This window comes from Moschus berezovskii, chromosome 20 (assembly GCF_049115385.1).
Source record: "Moschus berezovskii isolate FMDL1 chromosome 20, NW_MosBer_1.0, whole genome shotgun sequence".
NCBI lineage: Eukaryota > Metazoa > Chordata > Mammalia > Artiodactyla > Moschidae > Moschus > Moschus berezovskii.
The window spans coordinates 51,363,373-51,381,892 of NC_142479.1; the positions used below are offsets into that span (position 1 = coordinate 51,363,373).

An 18,520-nucleotide genomic window follows, 5' to 3' on the forward strand; every position below is an offset into this window, starting at 1 on the left:
CTGGGAGTCACTTACTTACGGAAGACTTGGGAGAAGACAAAAAAAGTCATGTGAGGAGACATGGGGACAGAGGGCAGATGTCACCTTATGTCATAGGTCTGCCTCGTATTAAAGCTTCCTGGGGACAGAGGAAGATGAACTTTGGAGAGAGAAAGTCAGGAGACCCTGGCGCACGTCCAGCAGCGTCACAGGTCGTGGAGTGATTCAGAGGCCAGGGCGGCTGAGAGGCAACCACTGGATGTGTGATTAGGGGTTGTCATGGGTGACCCTGGAAAGAGCAGTTTCGGGGGCAGGAATCAAGCCGCAAAGATTTAAGAGGCAAGAGGCAGTCAGTGTGGGGCAGCGGGAGGCTCTCAGGGGGAGGGGGGTGATGATGAGCAGAGGGGATTAAAGGGAAGGCAGGCAAGGTGCCTTGGAAAGAAAATTGAAAGAAGCGCCCCGTCTCAGGGTCGTGCAGGTGGCCCAGGGGCAGACCCCGGGTCCCAGAGCTGTTGAGAGGTAGAGACCCTCTAGGACTAAAGGACCTGAGATAACCCAGGAAGGGAACTTAGAGACCCAGGCAGAAGTCAAGACCCTTCAACCTCCACATCCAGGCAAAAACGAGGGTGGCCGGTGGTAGAGCTGGGGGAGGGGAGGGACGGAAAGAGGGGAGGGAGCAGGAGCTGGAGACATTGAGAGACACACCAAGTGAGAGTGGAGGAAATCAGGGAGGGAGGGAGTGCTTCTTTGGGGACTTCCTGGGGAGAGTCCGCCCACCCCGCCTCTGTTAGCAGAAGGGAGAGTCCCAGCATCCTTGGTTCAACCTGAGGAAAGCAAGGGCTCCAGTTCAGGGAGGCTCGTGGCCCCAGCTCTAGTGGGGCTATGCCCCACACCAACCCAGCACATGATTCCTTTACCCAGGAAGTCTGAGCAAGTTTCTCCATCCTGGGACTTAAGTTTCTGTAGTGGGCTGAATGGTGGCACTGGAAAGGTAAGTCCCCGAAGGAACTCCACTGCCCCCAGAATCTGTGAATGTGACCTTATTTGGAGAAAGGGTCTGTGCAGAGGTAATTAAATTAAGGTTGTCAAGAAGAGATCATCTGGATTATCCAAGTGGGCCCTAAATCCCATGACAAGTGTTCTTCCAAGAGACAGAAGAGGGGAAGGCCGTGTGAAGATGGAAGCAGAGATTGGAGGGACGCAGCCACAAGCCAAGGAACGCCTGGAGCCTGGAGCCACCCAAAGCTGGAGGAGGCCAAGAGTTCTCCCCTAGAGCCTCCAAAGGGAGCACAGCCCACAGTCGCCTTGATTTCAGACTTGTAGCCTCCAAAACTGTAAGAGAATACAGTTGTGTTGTTTCAAGCCCCCCAAGGTTCGGGCAGTTTGTTGCAGCAGCCCAAGGAAAGTAACATAGCTCCCTACTCTCTAAACTGACTAGAAAGATTCTAGGGGTACTTCTGAGTCTCCATTCTGCAAGGAGAGGAGTTCCAGGTTTGGACAAAGGTGTGTTTTTTAACTCACTGCCCAGCCCCCTTCCAGGGTGAAGATTAATATTTTGACTTGGAGGAGGAGGAAAACCAAAGGAACAGCATCCTCACCCACTCCTCAGAGAAGAAGAGTTCCCAAAGAGTATTTCATGACCCACCGCTCCTTTCCTCCGCCCAGAGCTCACGCATCCCACCCAGGCTGGTCGAAAGGGCCAAAACCGACCCGACGAAAAGCAAGGAGCCCTTTAAAAACTGGAGTCTGCCTTTCTCAATTTCTCCTTGCAAACCTTGCGCGCGGGCGAACCCCACCTCCACTTCACAGTGACTTTCTCCCCACCCCTCACGTCTGCCTTCTTCCTCGGCCTTCCCCATTCTTGGGGGGCAAGATAAGATGGATACCCCTGAAGCACAGGCATGGAAGGCACTCCCCCACCCTCCTCCCTACAACACAGCTGGAGGGGGAGGGGAGGTCAGCAGGGTTCATAAAGGCCAGATGTTGAGGAGAAAGAGAGCACTGCCCAACCCACACCCACCCACCCCACCCCCACTCCCACCCCCAGCAAAAGAAAAATTAAAAGAGACAGCTTTTAAAACAAACAAAACTTTTGTGGTCCAAAACAGTGTTTTTTTTTTTTTTTTCAAGAATCTGCTCTATGCAAACATTAACAACTTTTTACAAAGCATTTTCACAGAAAAGGAGACAAGTCCTTCCCCGGTATCATATGTGGGAATTGTTCCTCCCTCCTCCCTTCTTGGGGGAAAAGGGGAAAAAAAACAATATTCACTAGTGTGGGCAGAAGGGTCACTGGGTCCCTCACTATTGGGCAGATCGGCAACCCCCAGGTTCCCCTCAAACCTAAACTTGGAATTTCCCTAAGAGCTAAACTCCCCAGACCTCACCTGGGTGGAGAAAGTAAGTCCACTCCCCTCTGACTCGCTCCCCTCCCCCAGGAAAACAGAACTTCTGACCTCCAAACTAATCCCCGGCCCTGCCTCTTTCGGATCCATCAGGTCCCTGACAACTCCCGAAATGCCTTAAGTTGGGTGGGGGGAGAATGCTAAAGGTTCCTCAGCCCAGTTCCCATCCAGACGCAAACTGAGCCCCTTCAAACACCCCACTGGACCTTGTGGTTAGGCCAAGAGCCCTTTCATCTACCCCCTCCACAAAGAGCAGCTTGTCTTGTTTCTAGCCTTGAAGGAAGCTGAGTTTGGGTGTCCAAAGAATGGCCCTAGGCGTGCCCTCTACCTCCACGCCCTCCATCCTTAAATGGTGGAGAGGACCTGGAAGGAAGGGCAACTTGTTTGGTCTGATTTTATTGATTTCTTCCACCTTCCATTACTTTCCCTGGGATGGTCTCTGTCTCCTTCCCCAGGCAGTATGTACTTCTGAAGGGCAGGAGGTTCCTCAGCCTTGCTCCTCCTAATACCAGGATTAAACTAGAGGAGGTGGCAGACTCATGGCAGGGGTCAGGGTGGGTGGGGTGGGGGGGTGGGGGGTGTCCTCTTTTACCCATCAGATCTTATAACCTGAAAGCAAATGAATACTGAAGGAAACTCCAAAACTGGACAAAGGGGAAAGACTGGTGGCTGAGAATGAAGACCTCGGTAACTAGGGGTCACTTGACTGGGGGCACCCTAGGAAAAGAACCGGGAGAGGGTGATCTTACCCTTGCCTAAGCTGCTCCGGTCTCCATGAAGGCTACAGTGGTGCTTGGAGGCTAGGGAAGGCCTGAGGGGAGTGAAGGGTTAAAGGCCTGGATGGTGGGGGTAGAGGATGCCCCCAGGGAGCTGCCAATCACCTCCCCACCCCCACCACGGCCCCCACCCCATCCCCAGGCTCGCCCACAGAAACAACCGGTTTGTCCATCACCAAGGTCTCTCTCCCTCTTTTTTTTCCTCCTCTTTGAGTTGTAGCCTCCTCGACTCCCCCTGGGGTGAAGGCCCTGCCCCCAGAGATCCGAGATGGAAGAGGGGAGGGATTGGAATCTACGTCTTTAAGCCTTTTTCGGTTAAGCCTTCTCCCGACTCCAGTCCTTGGTTCTTCTCCAAAGGATGAGGGGGAGGGGGTGTCACTGCAACCAGTTAGGTGCTTGAAGATCACTGTCATTTGAGGTCCTTCTGACCACAGCCCATAAAACCTGAAGAGGACAGGCAAAGGTGAGAAATGAGGCTCTATTTCTGGCTGTGGCCCCCACTTTTCCCCCCTTGGCAGAAGAGGTCTCACGCTCAGGGCTGCTCCAAGTTGATTCCCCAGAATTTGAGGCCGGGGGGCTCAGGGACAGCGGGACCCCCTATCTGCCACCTCCACAGCGGGTGGGCAGGCGGGGGCTTAGCGTCTCCCTGGAGGCGAAGCGAGGATGCCGGCCCTAAGTCTCCGTCCTCCCCCACCACCAGAGACGGCGGGCAGGGGAAGCAGTCGAGGAGACTGAAGGTGCTCGTGGTGGGGAGCGTCGGGGTAGGTCGGCGGGGCTGCGCGCTGCGTTGGGGGGGCGCCGGCCGCCGGCGTTTCTTGGCGGCTCCTCGGGCTGGCCCTTTGGCTGGGGGCCGTTCGGGCCCCCGGCGCAAACTCGGAGTGTCGAGGGCGAAACCCTTCGCGTAACACCACAGTTTCGAGCGGCGGATCAGACGATTGAAATGTTCCTGGCGGAGATCGCCGGGCGCGGCCGGAGCTTCGCTGGCCGTCGAGGGGCTGGAGGCCGGTGCCTCGGGGGCGACCTTCGGAGGGTTTCCATCGACTGCGGCCGTCTGGTTCGGCGGGGGCGGTTCCGGCGCGGCCCCAGGCCCCATGGGCTCAGAGGAGAGGCCCGCAGGTGGCGGCGGAGGCCGAGAACCTGGCTCCTGATGCGGGCTAGCGGCGGGGCCAGACTGAGAGTCGAGAGCCAGGGCTGGCCTAGGCGGAGCCGAGACGGAGCTGGTCGGAGATTCCCGAGGGCGCCGGGGCGCCGGGCAGTGGCCGGGAGGTACGCCGGAGCGAGCGCTGAAGTGCGGGAAACTGCCTCCGCCCTCTTCCTCCTCGCCGCGGCCCCGGCACACTGCGGCGTCGGCATCCTGGCGGGCAGGGGAGTTGGGATCGCTGGACCGCCCGGCCTGTCCCGCGAGGTGCTTCAGGCCATCCGGGGCCCTGCCGCCGGGACACAGCGGGGCGCAAGGGCCCAGCAGCACCGGAGCCCGCGGCGCCAGCTCCCCAGGCCCCAGGCCCAGAGAGGACGCCCGGGGTTTGGCAAGGGCGCAGAAGGCAAGGGCACGCAGGCACAGAGGAGAGAACTCCTGGGTCCCCCGACGCGGCTTCCGGGGTGTGGGGGAGCAGGGTGACCCTCGCGGGGACCCCGGCACTGCGAGGCGGGGAGCGGGGCACAGAGTCTCCATGGAACTTTCCGGGGGGGTGCCCACTGAGGGGGCCCTGGTCCCAGCGGCGGGATGCCCTGAGTGCCCGAAAAGCCCACGGGCGAGGGGAACATCGCCCCCCCTCGACGGGGAGGTCTCTGCTCGCGAGCGCCCCCGGCCCGCACCCGTGGGCCACGGAGGTCCGGGTCCCTCTTCGCTCTCGTCACGCGGCCCTCTCGGCGGCCGGACTCCTGGGTCCCTGTGAGTCCCGGCGCGGTCGGCCGCCCTTCCTGCCGCCGCGAGCCCTGTGCAGCCTCGGCGGGAGCCCCTCTTGAGTTGCCCGGAGCGCAGAGGCTGGGGAAACAAAGCGGCCGGCGGCCGCGGGAGGCGGGAAGGACCCCGGGCCCGGCACCCGGTGCCGGGGCCCAGGCGGCGGGGAGGGCGCCTTCCGCCCGCTCGGCTTCTTTCTTCCCCGCTGGCTCCCGGAGACCGCGTTATAGAGAACTGCCCCCTCGCTGCCCCAATACCAGCGCCGGGGCCGCGAGCCCGCCGCTGATTGGGCGGCACTGCTTGTGACGTTGGCCGGGACCCCACCCCTCCCGCGGCACCGCCCCCATCCCCATTCCGCACACAGACACACACACGTGGACCCGGCGCGGCGGCGGCTGGGAGGCAGGAGAGGCGGGTGCGTGCGCCGGTGGGATACCGACCGGCTAAATGCGCCGCTGCACGTGGCGCACTGGCGTCCCAGGGTTTAGTCGCCGCAAAGCACTTCATTTTTTTCCTCAGCGGTCATGGTTTTCGCATCCGTAAAATGGGAACGTCCACATCTACCCCTTTGGGGCTGCGTGAGTCAAACAGAGGTGAATCTCAACGCGAAGTTGAAAAAGATGAAAAGAGGTTGTTTAGCAGCTTTGCATAGCAAGAACTCCTGCGGGCAGAGAATGTTCCCTACCTCTCTGTTTCGGTCGCCTAGAACAGTGCCTGGTACACAGTGGGCTCAAAAAACGTTGAATGAATAGTTAGGAATTCAGTGAGTGTGTGTGCAAGATGAAAAAAGGAAGAATTAAATTTGGAGAGGAAGAGTATCATTACACCCACGAAAGATGACAAATAGACTTTCTCAGTACCTGTTTCCATTTCTCACTTAACTTATAACCGGCCCCTTGAGCAAATTCTGAGGGGCTGGCTCTGCTGCACCCCCCTCAAATCCCAAGATTATGCCCTGTGAGGCTTGAACTGCCAAAATGGGTTGAGGAGACCAGAGGAGGAGATACATAGACCCTCACTCTTATCTCCCCTAGGAAGAGTAAAGCAAAGAAAAAGTGAATTCCATTAAAAACCCTGATAAGGGAGGACCATGTACCCGCAGCGCATTCCATCCTCTTACCCTTGTTTAGTTTCTGTAGAGCTCACTATTATATGAAAATCTGTGAATGTATTTCTCTTTACTGTCTGTCTCTCCCATTAGTTTGAAAATGAGCTGATGAGAAGTTTGTCTTGATCACTTCTGCAACCTCAGTGCTTTGAACAGTGCCCAGACTTAAGGTGCTCAATAAATATTTGTAAGTGAATGAATGAATCCCTGGAATATTCCTCTCTTGATAAAAATAGGGTCATTGGACTGCTTCCCATCCCCAGAAATATAGAGAGATTGATATGATGACTTGGAATAAGGGTATGTTTGTGTGGGGGTGATGGGTGGTCAAAGAGAGAAATATCTTACTCCCGGGCAGGGGTAAGAGAGGGTTTTCTAAGGAAACAAATAATGCAGCTTGTATCCTGGTCCTTCTGGTGATGACAACAGAAGTACTGTTTCCCTGACATGTCATCCCGTAACATTTGGGCGGAAAGGGATCAGGAAGCTCTGCTCCCTTACAACCCTTTTGCAGAAGCTGGAGGTGAAGACCCCAAGGTAAGGCTAGTATTTGAGGAACAAGGGGCCGTGATGTTCCTTTGCTCCAAGCACTCACCCCTTAGCATCTTCTACAGAAGAAGTCTGCAGGGAAGTTGCCTGGGAGGATCCTGGGATCCTGGCAGGTTTGGAGGAAAGTTCTGGAAGGATGATGATCTTCACAGTTGTCTCTTTTGGTGGACAGTGCTGAAAACTTTTACCCTGGAGACTGCAATACCAGATTTCTTTTGCTTATGGAGGAGGGGGCATGTGCTTCAATCTGACCCTACTCCATACTCTGCAGCTAAGATGCCAGCGGAGTGGGCTTGGGTCCTACCAGTGGGCTTGAGTTTCCCATTGCTGGGAAACTCTTTTTACGGCCTAGAGCCTCACTTATATTTGCATCATCGTGCCTAGCACAGTGTTGACAGGAGAGAACACATGAAAATTTTTAGTATAAATAAATGAATAAATCTTATATAGGGATAGATCAATGGGCTCCTTTCTCCCAGTTTGAAAGTCACCAGTCCCACAAATCTGCATTTAGGGGCTTCATTGGGAATCATTACTTTATTAGGGATCATTGAGGCCATCCCTGGAGGGGGAATTCCTTCCACCTCCACTTTCCCTTCTTCCCCTTCCTTGAATCAGACACCCCAGAATACAGCCCAGCAGTGAAACAGCAGAGGTTGTGAGTAACTCTCCAGCTAAAAAAACCTGGAGTCGTGGAACCTCCTTGTCAGAATGCTTGGACCAGGGGTGCCAGCTGTGCGACCCTGGGCAGGTTACCTGGGTACTCTGAGTCTCAACGTGTCCCTATCAGTGAAAAGAGACAACAGTAACTTCCTCACAAACCTTATCAGGAGGGTGGAAATGATGTGTGGGCTGACCCAGCTGTTGCAATTCCTGTTGCATACGGTAGAGGACACTCGACCCCGTCCTCAGCCTGGATGAGGAGAACGGTTTCTTCAGAAACCTGTCCTTCCCAGAGGCTGGATACAGGATCCCATTTGACTCCTTAGGAATAAGGGATAGGAAGGACCCCTCAAGACCTGGATGCCAGGCTTCCCTTTCTGTGGCTCATCTGAGTCTCATCCAAAGGCCTGTGTTCAAGGATTTGGGAGCGGGGGACCTGCCCACTTTCCCCAGAGGAAGGTACAGTGGGGAATAGTAATTTCTATAGTACTGATGTCATTCCAATCTCTGTCCTAAGAACTTTATGTTAATTTTATGAACTTTATGTTAATCCCCATAATAATTCTATGAGGTACTGAAGTTCCAGTACTTTGGCCACCTGATGTGAAGAGTTGACTCACTGGGAAAGACCCTGATGCTGGGAAAGATTGAGGGCAGGAGGAGATGGATGCGACAGAGGATGAGATGGTTGGATGGCATCACTGACTCAATGGACATGAGTTTGAGCAAACTCCGGGAGATAGTAAAGGACAGGGAAGCCTGGTGTGCTTCAGTTTTATGGGGTTGGAAAGAGTCGGACATGACTTATCTACTGAACAACTTTTTTTCATTGAATAATAGTTGATGTACAATGTTGTGTTAGTTTCTAGTGCACAGCAAAGTGATTCAGTTATACATGCATGTACATACTCTTTCATTATGGTTTGTTACAGGATATTGAATATAGTTCCCTGTGCTATACTGTAGGACCTTGCTGTTTATCTACTTTATATATAGTAGTTTGTATCTGCTAATCCCGTACTCCTCTAATTTATCCCTCCCTACCTCCTTTCCCCTTTGGTAACCATAAGTTTGTTTTCTATGTCTGAAATCTGTTTCTGTTTTGTAAATAAGTTCATTTGTGACATATTTTAGATTCCACATGTATGTGATATCATATGGTATTTGTCTTTCTCTTTCTGACTTGCTTCACTTTGTATGATGATTTCTAGGTCCATCCATGTTGCTGCAGATGGCATTATTTCATTCTTTTTTATGGCTGAGTAGTATTCCATTGTGTATATATACCACATCTTTCTTTATCCATTCATCTGCTGATGGACATTTAAGTTGCTTCCATGTTCTGGCTATTGTAAATAGTGCTGCTATGAACACTGGAGTGCATGTATCTTTCCAAATTATAGTTTTCTCTGGATATATGCCCAGGAATGGGATTGCTGAACCATATGGCAATGCTATTTTTAGTTTTTAAGGAATCTCCCTACTTTTTTCCATAGTGCCTGCACCAGTTGACATTCTCACCAGCAGTGTAGAAGGGTTCCCTTTGCTCCACACCCTTTCCAGCATTTGTTATTTGTAGACTTTTTAATGATGGCCATTCTGATTGGTGTGAGATAGTGCACGTGACGGAGAAGGCAATGGCAAGCCACTCCAGTACTCTTGCCTAGAAAATCCCATGGATGGAGGAGCCTGGTAGGCTGTAGTCCGTGGGGTCGCTAAGGGTCGGACACGACTGAGCGACTTCACTTTCACTTTTCACTTTCACACATTGGAGAAGGAAATGGCAACCCACTCCAGTGTTCTTGCCTGGAGAATCCCAGGGACGGGGGAGCCTGGTGGGCTTCCGTCTATGGGGTTGCACAGAGTCGGACACGACTGAAGTGACTTAGCAGCAGCAGCAGTGCACATGAGGTAGATACTTTTAATTTTTAAAAATTTACATACTATCCAGAACCCAATTTAAGTGTCTAAGTCAATGATTTTCAGTAAATTTACAGTTATACAACCATCACAACAATTCAATTTTACATTCCCTAATTTCAAAAATAATATATGTGAATATGTATAACTGAATCACAAAAAAGAGAGAATTCTACTTTTTCGAAATTTAGTAATGTTTATCTTTTTCTAGCTTTTCTAAATGTCCTATGGAAATCTAATAACAATGTATGAGATGCAAGAGTTTAAATATGATCAATAAAATTAATATAAATATAAATCTATTATATTTAAATTGTTAATGACATCATTCAAGATGCTCCTATTCTTTTTTTCTGCACTTGATAAAATTTTCTCAGGAAAATGTTAATGTCTCACTATGATTTTATGTTTTTTCCTTTTCCCTTTTAAAAAAATTTACATTTCCTAAGAGATCCTTCATCCCCTCTTGCAGTACCTCCCTGTTCCCACCCCAGGGAGCTACTTTCTGTCTATATAGATCTTCATTTTCTGGACATTTCATAGAAATGCAAAGGCCCTAAGTGGTCTTTTGCATCTGACTTCTTTTACAAAAAGATACTGTTGTGAGGTTAATATATGTTGTAGCATATATTAGTAGTCTGTTCCTATTTATTGCTGAAGTATCCTTTTTATTGATGAAGTATGGATATACCCCATTTTGTTGATCCAAACACATTTGGCTTGTTTCTACTTTTTTATTATTATAAATAATTTTATGAATTTTGGCATACAAGTCTTTTTTTCAAATATTTATTATTTATTGTCTGCGCCAGATCTTAGTTGCAGCATGCCGACTCTGCTGTGGCATATGTGATCTAGTTCCTTGACCAGCAATCGAACCCAGGCCCCCTGCACTGGGAATATGGAAGTCCCTGGTGTACACGTCTTTGTGCAGACATGTTTTCATGTCTCTTGAGTAGATAATAAACAGTGGGATTGCAAGGTCCTAGGGTAAATTTATGTTTAACTTTTAAAGAAATTGTCAAAATGTCTATTAATAAGGGACAGAGATTTTAAGTGACTTGCCCGAGTTCATGCTGCCGACTAATGTCAGAGTCAGCTGGGTCCCAAGTGGATGCTGATAACAGTCCGTCTGCCTCAGGGTGATGAATGTAAGGGAGAAGCCATTTCTCATCCCATTATTTAACAGCCACCACCATTTTTGTCCATCTTGCTTCTAGAATTCCCTAAGTCACACTGTGCCAACCAAGAGGGTTGTACCATCCCTTAGACAACATCTACACTTCGCTCTGGAAACTTGCTGAGGTTAATAGCTAAAGTTCTGCAGTCAAATGGATCTCTTCATATTCCAGACTGCTCATTTTACCAGTGGTGTGCCTGGGGGCAAGTTACTTAGCCTCTGTTTGTATTTTATTTATTTATTTATTTGGCTGCACCAGGTCTTAGCTGTGGCACATGGGAACTAGTTCCCTGACCAGGGATCAAACCTGAGCTGATCAAACCACACTGACTAAAAGTGTGGAGTCTTAGCCACTGGACCACCAGGGAAGTCTCAGTTTCTGCTTTAGTTCTTCGTATGTAAAATAGAAATGCATATGTGCTAAGGTGCTTCAGTTGTGTCCAACTCTTGCAACCCTATGGACTGTAGCCCACCAGGCTCCTCTGTCTATGGGATTCTCCAGGCAAGAATACTGGAGTGGGTTGCCATTCCCTTCTCCAGGGGATCTTCCTGACCCGACGGGACTGAACCCCCATCTCCTGAGGCTCCGGCATTGCAGGCAGATTCTTTACCACTGAGCCACCAGGGAAGCCCAAAATAGCATCTTCCTTGAGAGTCCCTTGTACTGCAACGAGATCCAACCAGTCCATTCTAAAGTAGATCAATCCTGGGTGTTCATTGGAAGGACTGATGCTAAAGCTGAAACTGCAATACTTTGGCCACCTCATGCGATGAGTTGACTCACTGGAAAAGTCTCTGATGCTAGGAAAGGTTGGGCGCGGGAGGAGACGGGGACGACAGAGAATGAGATGGCTGGATGGCATCACCGACTCTGTGGACATGAGTTTGGGTGAACTCCGGGAGTTGGTGATGGACAGGGAGGCCTGGCATGCTGTGATTCATGGGGTCGCGGAGAGTCGGACACGACTGAGCGACTGAACTGAACTGAACTGAACTTTATGCCATTTAAAAAATGACTTATTATGGAAACTTTCAAACCCATACAAAAGTTACAGAGGAATATAGTGAAACTCCATGTACCCAACACTCTGTTTCAAAACAAATCAACTGATGGCCAATCTTGTTTCATCCTTATCCTCATCCATTTCCTTCTCTTCTCCCACTTTTTAAAAGCCAACTTCACTGAGGTACAATTTACATATAATAAAATGCACATTTTAGGTGTATAGTTTGAATGAACAGTTTTCACAAATGAATATACCCATAAGCACCACAAGATAGAGAATATAATTCTATATTATCTTGATGCAAATTCCAGATAGCATATGATTTCATTCCAGAATATTTCAGTACATATTGTTATAAGAAGGACTCTTGAAAACAAAAACCCCAATGCTATTATCAAAACTAAAAAGAATTAAGCCATCCTTTAACTTCATCAAATAGCCAGTGTTTAAATTTCTAATTATTAATATCTTAAAATATTTTTCTCTACAATTTATTTAGTTTATTTGAACTAGGATCCAAGGAAGGGTTTCACATGGTTGATATGTCTCTTAATTCTCTTTTAACCTATAAGTTCCTCCTTTCTCTCTTTTTATATTCTCCCTGAAACTTACCCATTCAGTGAAGATACCCTACTGTCATCTAGATTTCCCACCATCTGGAATTTACTGCTTGCATCCCCATGGTGTCATTTAATCAAGCAATGTTTATTCAGCAATATTTATTAAGCATCTACTATGTACAGGATTGCCAAATTTAGCACACACACACAAATATGAAACACATACTAACAAAATTATTTCTCTGTAATTCAATTTTAGTATATGAAGCAAGCGCTATTTCTCTGTAATTCAAATTTACCTGAATATCCTATGTTTTATCTGACACCTTATCTATGTGCCTTTGTGCACAGTGGTGAGCAAGACAGACAAACTCCACTTCACCTCGAGGATATATTCTAGTTAACTAGGAGGAGCCAGGTAACGTGCCAGCAGACAACATTCCTTCTGGGGATATTGTGAGGCTTAAAAGAGAAATCCATATATTTAGTGCATGGTCCATAAAAGCTGTTGATAAATGCAAGGGCTCTTGGCAGAGGCTTAGCCTTGTCCCCTCTCCTGTTTCTTCCCCTTTCCATCCCTGCTCCCCATCCTTCCCCCTCCATCTCCTTACTCTGGGCTTCCCCTCCTCCTGTTAGACTTCCTCTGCATGTCTGTAGTTAGTTCATTTATCTAGTCACCTCCACATTCCTTGAGGACCTCCCTTGTAGCAAGCCCTGTACTAGAGCCTAGGAACTCAGAGGCAATAAAGACAGGCTCTGGTGGGAGAGATGGACAGTCTAGGCTAATCTGGGAAGTAGTGATCGAAGGACAACTATGGTCCTTGAACTGATAGAAGCAGGGTGATGGTAGAAGAGGGAAGTCTTTTCACAGAAGATAGTAATCTACCACGTAGGCTCTTAAAGGATGAACAAAAGTACTCAAAGGAAGCATGGGAGAATTCCAGCTGAGGAAGCGCTGAGGGCAAAGACCAGAGGCAAGCAAGTGCCTGCCCATGTGCTGCCAACTACCAGCCATCAACATCTGCCCTCCTGCTAAGCTGAAAGGGGACTGGCATTGCTCCAGTGCCAAATGCCCTCTGAGAGGCACCCCTTATTATTTTTCTTACCAACTCCATCAGCATGTCTCTCCCACTAGGGAGCTAAATCTCCCCCTTGACCCCACAGTCCCTACCCCATTCATCTCTCTACCCCTCACAGTCAGACTTCCCCCAAGAGCGGTCTACACACTGCCTTCCTTTTTGCACTTCCCACTTCCTTCTCAGCCCGCTTCCATCTGCTTCCACTCCCACCGGTCACCAAAATAGCTCTTGCTGAGGTTCCAGTGGCCTCCATCTCATCAGAACTGGCAGGCTCTCCTCAGCCCTCCCGTCTTGACCTCCCACATGGTTGGCCACTTCCTCTTTCCAGGAATTTTCTAGTCCCTCACCTTCGGGGCACCGCACTTGCCTGGTGTCCTCCTGCCTCACCAGCTGCTCCCTCTCGCTCGGTCTTCAGCCCAGGCTCCCTCTCCCCTTCTTGGCCCAAGCAAACATCAAGGTTCCTTAAGGCTTGTCCAGAACGTCCCTCTTCTCTCTCTGGGTCCGCTGCGCAGGTACCATCCAGCCTTCCTGCACTGACCGAGACACGCCATGCCCTCTTGGCCTCCACCTCAGGCACTTCAAAAGCCCCATAGACCCAACCTGTCTCAAACCATCTGCCACATGTTCCGCTTTCCAGCAACCCTGGTTCAGTGTACGGCTCCTCCCTCCTCCCCTTCCCACAGTCAGAAACCCAGGTGTCACCCTGGCACCTGGCGTCAGGTGATCACTACACCCCAGGTCTGCTTATCCCCACCTCCATTCTGGCACCCCCACATCCTGCCATATTCTGTATATAGCCACCCAACTGGATTGTGTTAACCCACTGCTCAAAACCCGCTGATGGCTTCCCATTGCTTTTGGGATGAAGCATGAAACCATTAACTTGGCTCAAAGGTAAGGTACAGCAGTAACCAACAACCCTCCCACAGGTCCTCCCGGGGGGGCAGGGGGCAAGGGGACCGGTTCCCTCACCTTCTAGCTCCCCTGTGCTGTCCACTCTCCTTTCAGCCACTCAGACCCCTCCTCCTTTAGTGCCCAAGTAACCAGCTACCTCAGCTCCCTTAGCACATATGATTCCCTCCGACCATACACTTTACCCTCCTCCTTTCTTCTGGGCCTGGCCCACACCTGCTTCTATTCAGAGCTCCGCTGATTCATTCAGTCCTTCCTGGGAGGAAGTTGCTCCCCACCACTCCAGACCGTGACCAGGTCAGTTATCATCACCATTTCCCACTCAAGACCTGTATACCTTTCCTTCAAAGCTTGTCTCTATTCACTTATTAGTACTATTCTCCTCTCCCTTGAAACATATCACACTCAAGAGCCACATTAGATTTTGCCTTAGCTCAGTGACTACCACATAACTGGCACTCATATATATTTTTAAAATCTTTACTATGCATATTTCAACCTAAAGAGAAGTAGAGAATAGTAAAACGAACTCCCATATACCCATTACCGAGATGACTACTTATGTTAGTAATTATTTTAGTTGAAGTATGGTTAATTTACAATGTTGTGTTAGTTTTAAGTGTACAGCAAAGTGATTCTGTTACATACATCTATAATATATATGCAATCTATATAACATATATTCCTCTTCCAGATTCTTTTCTGGTTATTATTATTTTCTACTATAGGCTGTTATAAGATATTGAGTATAGTTCCCCATGCTATACAGGAGGTCTTTGTGATTTACCTATTTTATATATAGCAGTGTTTATCTGGGCTTCCCTGGTAGCTCAGCTGGTAAAGAATCCATCTGCAATGCAGGAGACCCTGGTTCAATTCCTGACTTGGGAAGATACTCTGGGGAAGGGATAGGCTGCCTACTTCAGTGTTCTTGGGCTTCCCTGGTAGTTCAGGCAGTAAAGAATCCATCCGCAATGCAGGAGACCTGGGTTCAGTCTCTGGGTTGGGAAGATCCCCTGGAGGAGAGCATGGCAACCTACTCCAGTATTCTGGCCTGGAGAATCCCCATGGATAGAGGAGCCTGGCGGGCTACAGTCCATGGGGTCACAAAGAGTCAGACATGACCGAGCAACTAAGCACAGCACAAAACAGTGTGTATGTGTTAATCCCGAACTCCCAATTTATCTCTCCCCCTTCCTCCTGCTATCCCCTTTGGTAACGATAAATTTGTTTTCTGTCTGTGAGTCTATTTCTGCTTTGTAAATGAGTTCACTTGTATCATATTTTTAGATTCCATATATAAGTGATGTGCTTAGTCACTTGGTCATGTCTGACTCTGCAACCCCATGTACTGTAGCCCACCAGGTTCCTCTGCCCATGGGGATTCTCCAGGCAAGAATAGTAGAGTGGGTTGTCACGCCCTCCTCCAGGGGATCTTCCCAACCCAGGGATTGAACCCAGATCTCCCGCATTGCCGGCGGATTCTTTACCATCTGAGCCACCATATGGTATTTATCTTTCTCTATCTAACTTACCTCACTAACCTTAATCCTAGCATGACAATCTCTAGATCCATCTATATTGCTGCAAGTAGCATCATTTTTTTTGATGGCTGAGTAATATTTTATACTACATCTTCTTTGTCCATTCATCTGTCGATGGACACTTAGGTTGCTTCCGTGCCCTGGCTATTGTAAATGGTGCTGCTATGTACATAGGGGTGCATGTATCTTTGCAAACTGGAGTTTTCTCCAGATAGATGCCTAGGAGTGGGATTGCAGAACATATGATAACTCTATTTTTGCTGTTCTCCATAGTGGCTGGCTGCTATAATTATTAACATATTTATTGTATTTGCCAAAATATTTTAAAATGATTTCAAGTTTGCATGACAGTTGACCCCTAAATACTTTAGGAAGTTTTCTTAGCACAATACGATAATCACCCTTTACAAAATTAATAATAATTCCATGTATCGTCTAATACCCAGCCCATATTCAGTTTTCCTTAATTGTTCCCCCAAAATGCTTTTTGGTTTGTTCCAACTAGGATCTGAAAAAGGTCTACATAACCAAATACATTGCATTTGGTTATGTCTCTTCCATCTCATTTAAATCTAGAATAATCTTTTTCCCCCTTATGCCATTGAGTTGAATTGCTAAAGCATTTCAGGTAAATTACAGACACCATGTCCCACCATCTAGATTTCTCTGATTGCTCCCTTGAGGCGGTGTTTACCCTGTATTTCCTGTAAAGTGGAAATTAGACTCACAGGCTCCATTAGATTCAGGTTGATTACATGGGCAAAAACACTTCCTGGGTCACGAGCACTATGTTGCAGTGTCCTCGGTGCCCGAGCTCTGCTCTTAGTGATAGAATGCTGCTGATGGGTAGGACTCATGGGGACAGCCCATCTCTCTGGGAGAAGTTGCATTTTCTTCCTTTAAAGCCAACAAGAAATCTGTGGGACAACACTTTAGAATGATTATGCTTTAAATAATGAAGTGGCTGAACAGAGGTGAGAACAGGAACCAGAATTCAAAGGGCTGAAGGCCTTGATAAGAAATTTGGACTTTATCCTGTAGGATGGGGAATTGTGGACCACTTTCAAGCAAAGGAAATCACACGATCAGCAGGAGGGATGGGGAGGCATGAAAGGAACAGGGAACTAGTATTTCCTGAATGCTCAGCTTGAACTGACCCTATGCTAGGTGCATACTTGATCTAAGTGAAACCTTTTGTGTGTGCTGAGTCATTTAGTCGTGTCTGACTCTTTGTGATCCTATGGACTATAGCCTGCCAGGCTCCTCTGTGCATGGGATTCTCCAGGCAAGAATACTGGAGTGGGTTGCCATGACCTCCTTCAGGAGATCTTCCCGAGGCAGGGATGGAACCTGTATCTCCAGCACTGTAGTCAGATTCTTTACCATCTGAGCCACCAGGGAAGCCCATAAGTGAAACCTGCCCTGTGTTTAAAAGAAATAGTCTATTTTACAGATGAAAAAAAATGGGGGACTCATTTAGTCACTCAGCCAAGGTCACAGTAAGAGCTAGGGAAGACCAATAGGAAGGCAGTAACCATGAGCATGGACAGGTATTGAAAGTGAATCAGCAGCACTAGTAACCAATTGGCTGTGAGGAAGAGAGGAAATGGGAGCCCCAGCTCTAAGCTGGAATGCAGGAGGGGATGGAGCAGGTTGGAGGGGAAGATGAGGAGCCCAGGCTCCAGCTGCACAGATGTCTCCAAGACGCTCTCTTGAGAAATGGTGTTTATAACATGACAATGTCTGTAATTGACTTCCGGCACGACTGGATAATTAGCTTAACTTATCCCTCACTGGTGTTTCATTCAAAGCAAGGACACTCTTCCATTCCTTCTGCCGAGGCCTGTTTTCCCTGAGTGTTCCAGGGTGAGTGTGAACACAGAGCTAGGCTGTCTCTTTTGCTCAGCCCAAATGGGCCAGAGACTGATGTCAAGGGTGTGTGGACTGTCTGCTCTCTCTCGGCTAGAGTCTATCTGTCTCTGGAGCCTGGGGGTGTGAACTCCCCCTCGGGTGGGTAGCTGCCTGAGGATGCGGTCCTGGAGCCTGCAGGGCAGGAGCATGGTCCCCAGGCAGCTTCCAGGAACCATGGGGAGGGTACAGTGACGAGCAAGATGGTCTGAGAGGCCTGTGGGGAGGCAGCTGCCAACGCTGGTTATAGGACGGCTCTGGTCTGAAAAAGGGCTGTGTTGAGGGGAAACAGGGAAACTTTTTCAATTTAAGAGGTGTATACAAGGTAGATTTTATGGGACTTGGGGCTGGCTCAGAGAAAAAGGAAGAGAAACATTTGAGAAGGACCTTCGGGATTTTTGTCTCAGGAGAGAAGGTTGAGACTACTGACTAAGAGGGGACCTACAAGAGGAAGGGGTGGGGAGAAGTCAAGTTCAGTTTGGGTCGGAACTGGGAGCCAAATCTAAGTGGGTACGATCTAAAGAGATCTGGAAAAGGCCAGCGGGGGCTGGAGGGCTGTCAGGACTAAGTCACAGGCCCACAAGCCAAGGGAGAAACTCCTGGCAGGAGTGAGCATTTCCAGGGGAGGGTCCTGTGGATCCAGAAGAGGACCCCCCACCCCGCTTCAGGACGGGAAGGGGAAAGGACCCCTGCAAAGGTGGACTCAAGACAGTGAGACATGCAGGACAGTCATGGGGAGCAAATGTCATGGAGAGGTTTCATAGGACAGTAAGGGAAGAACTACCGGCCTTTGTGACTCTGAGATGAATCAATCAGGGGTCCGGGAAACTGACTTCAGCTTCTTAGCAAAACAAGAGACGTGGAAGGGATCACCTGGAGGTGGAGCCTGAGAAGCCAAAAGCAGAGCTGTCACTCCGTAGGAATGGACACAGGACATGTCACCCACTGGGCACTAGGAGCAAAGCCATCAAGAGGGGACCACCCCCTGCCCCCCAGCAGCCTTTGTGCTGGTCACTCGCTCCTCAGAGTG

General features: G+C 49.3%; 1 protein-coding gene and 1 long non-coding RNA gene across 4 annotated transcripts in view; both read right to left on the bottom strand.

Annotated features, from left to right (window-relative positions):
* Positions 1-2,078: 2,078 nt before the first annotated feature.
* EPOP (elongin BC and polycomb repressive complex 2 associated protein) lies at positions 2,079-5,277 on the bottom strand. Its single transcript, XM_055407720.2, has 2 exons — positions 3,691-5,277; positions 2,079-3,604 (listed from the first exon to the last, which is right to left on the bottom strand). The coding sequence occupies exon 1, from the start codon at positions 4,830-4,832 to the stop codon at positions 3,693-3,695; it is 1,140 nt and encodes a 379-aa protein (XP_055263695.1). The 5' UTR covers positions 4,833-5,277; the 3' UTR covers positions 2,079-3,604; positions 3,691-3,692.
* A 4,313-nt stretch (positions 5,278-9,590) lies between these two features.
* Positions 9,591-18,520, bottom strand: part of LOC129544338 (uncharacterized) — a 31,320-nt gene continuing 22,390 nt past the window's right edge. For all 3 annotated transcript variants that reach the window (XR_016035527.1, XR_016035528.1, XR_008683437.2), the window contains one exon: positions 9,591-18,376. This is a non-coding gene — a long non-coding RNA (uncharacterized LOC129544338). The remainder of the gene's footprint in view (positions 18,377-18,520) is intronic.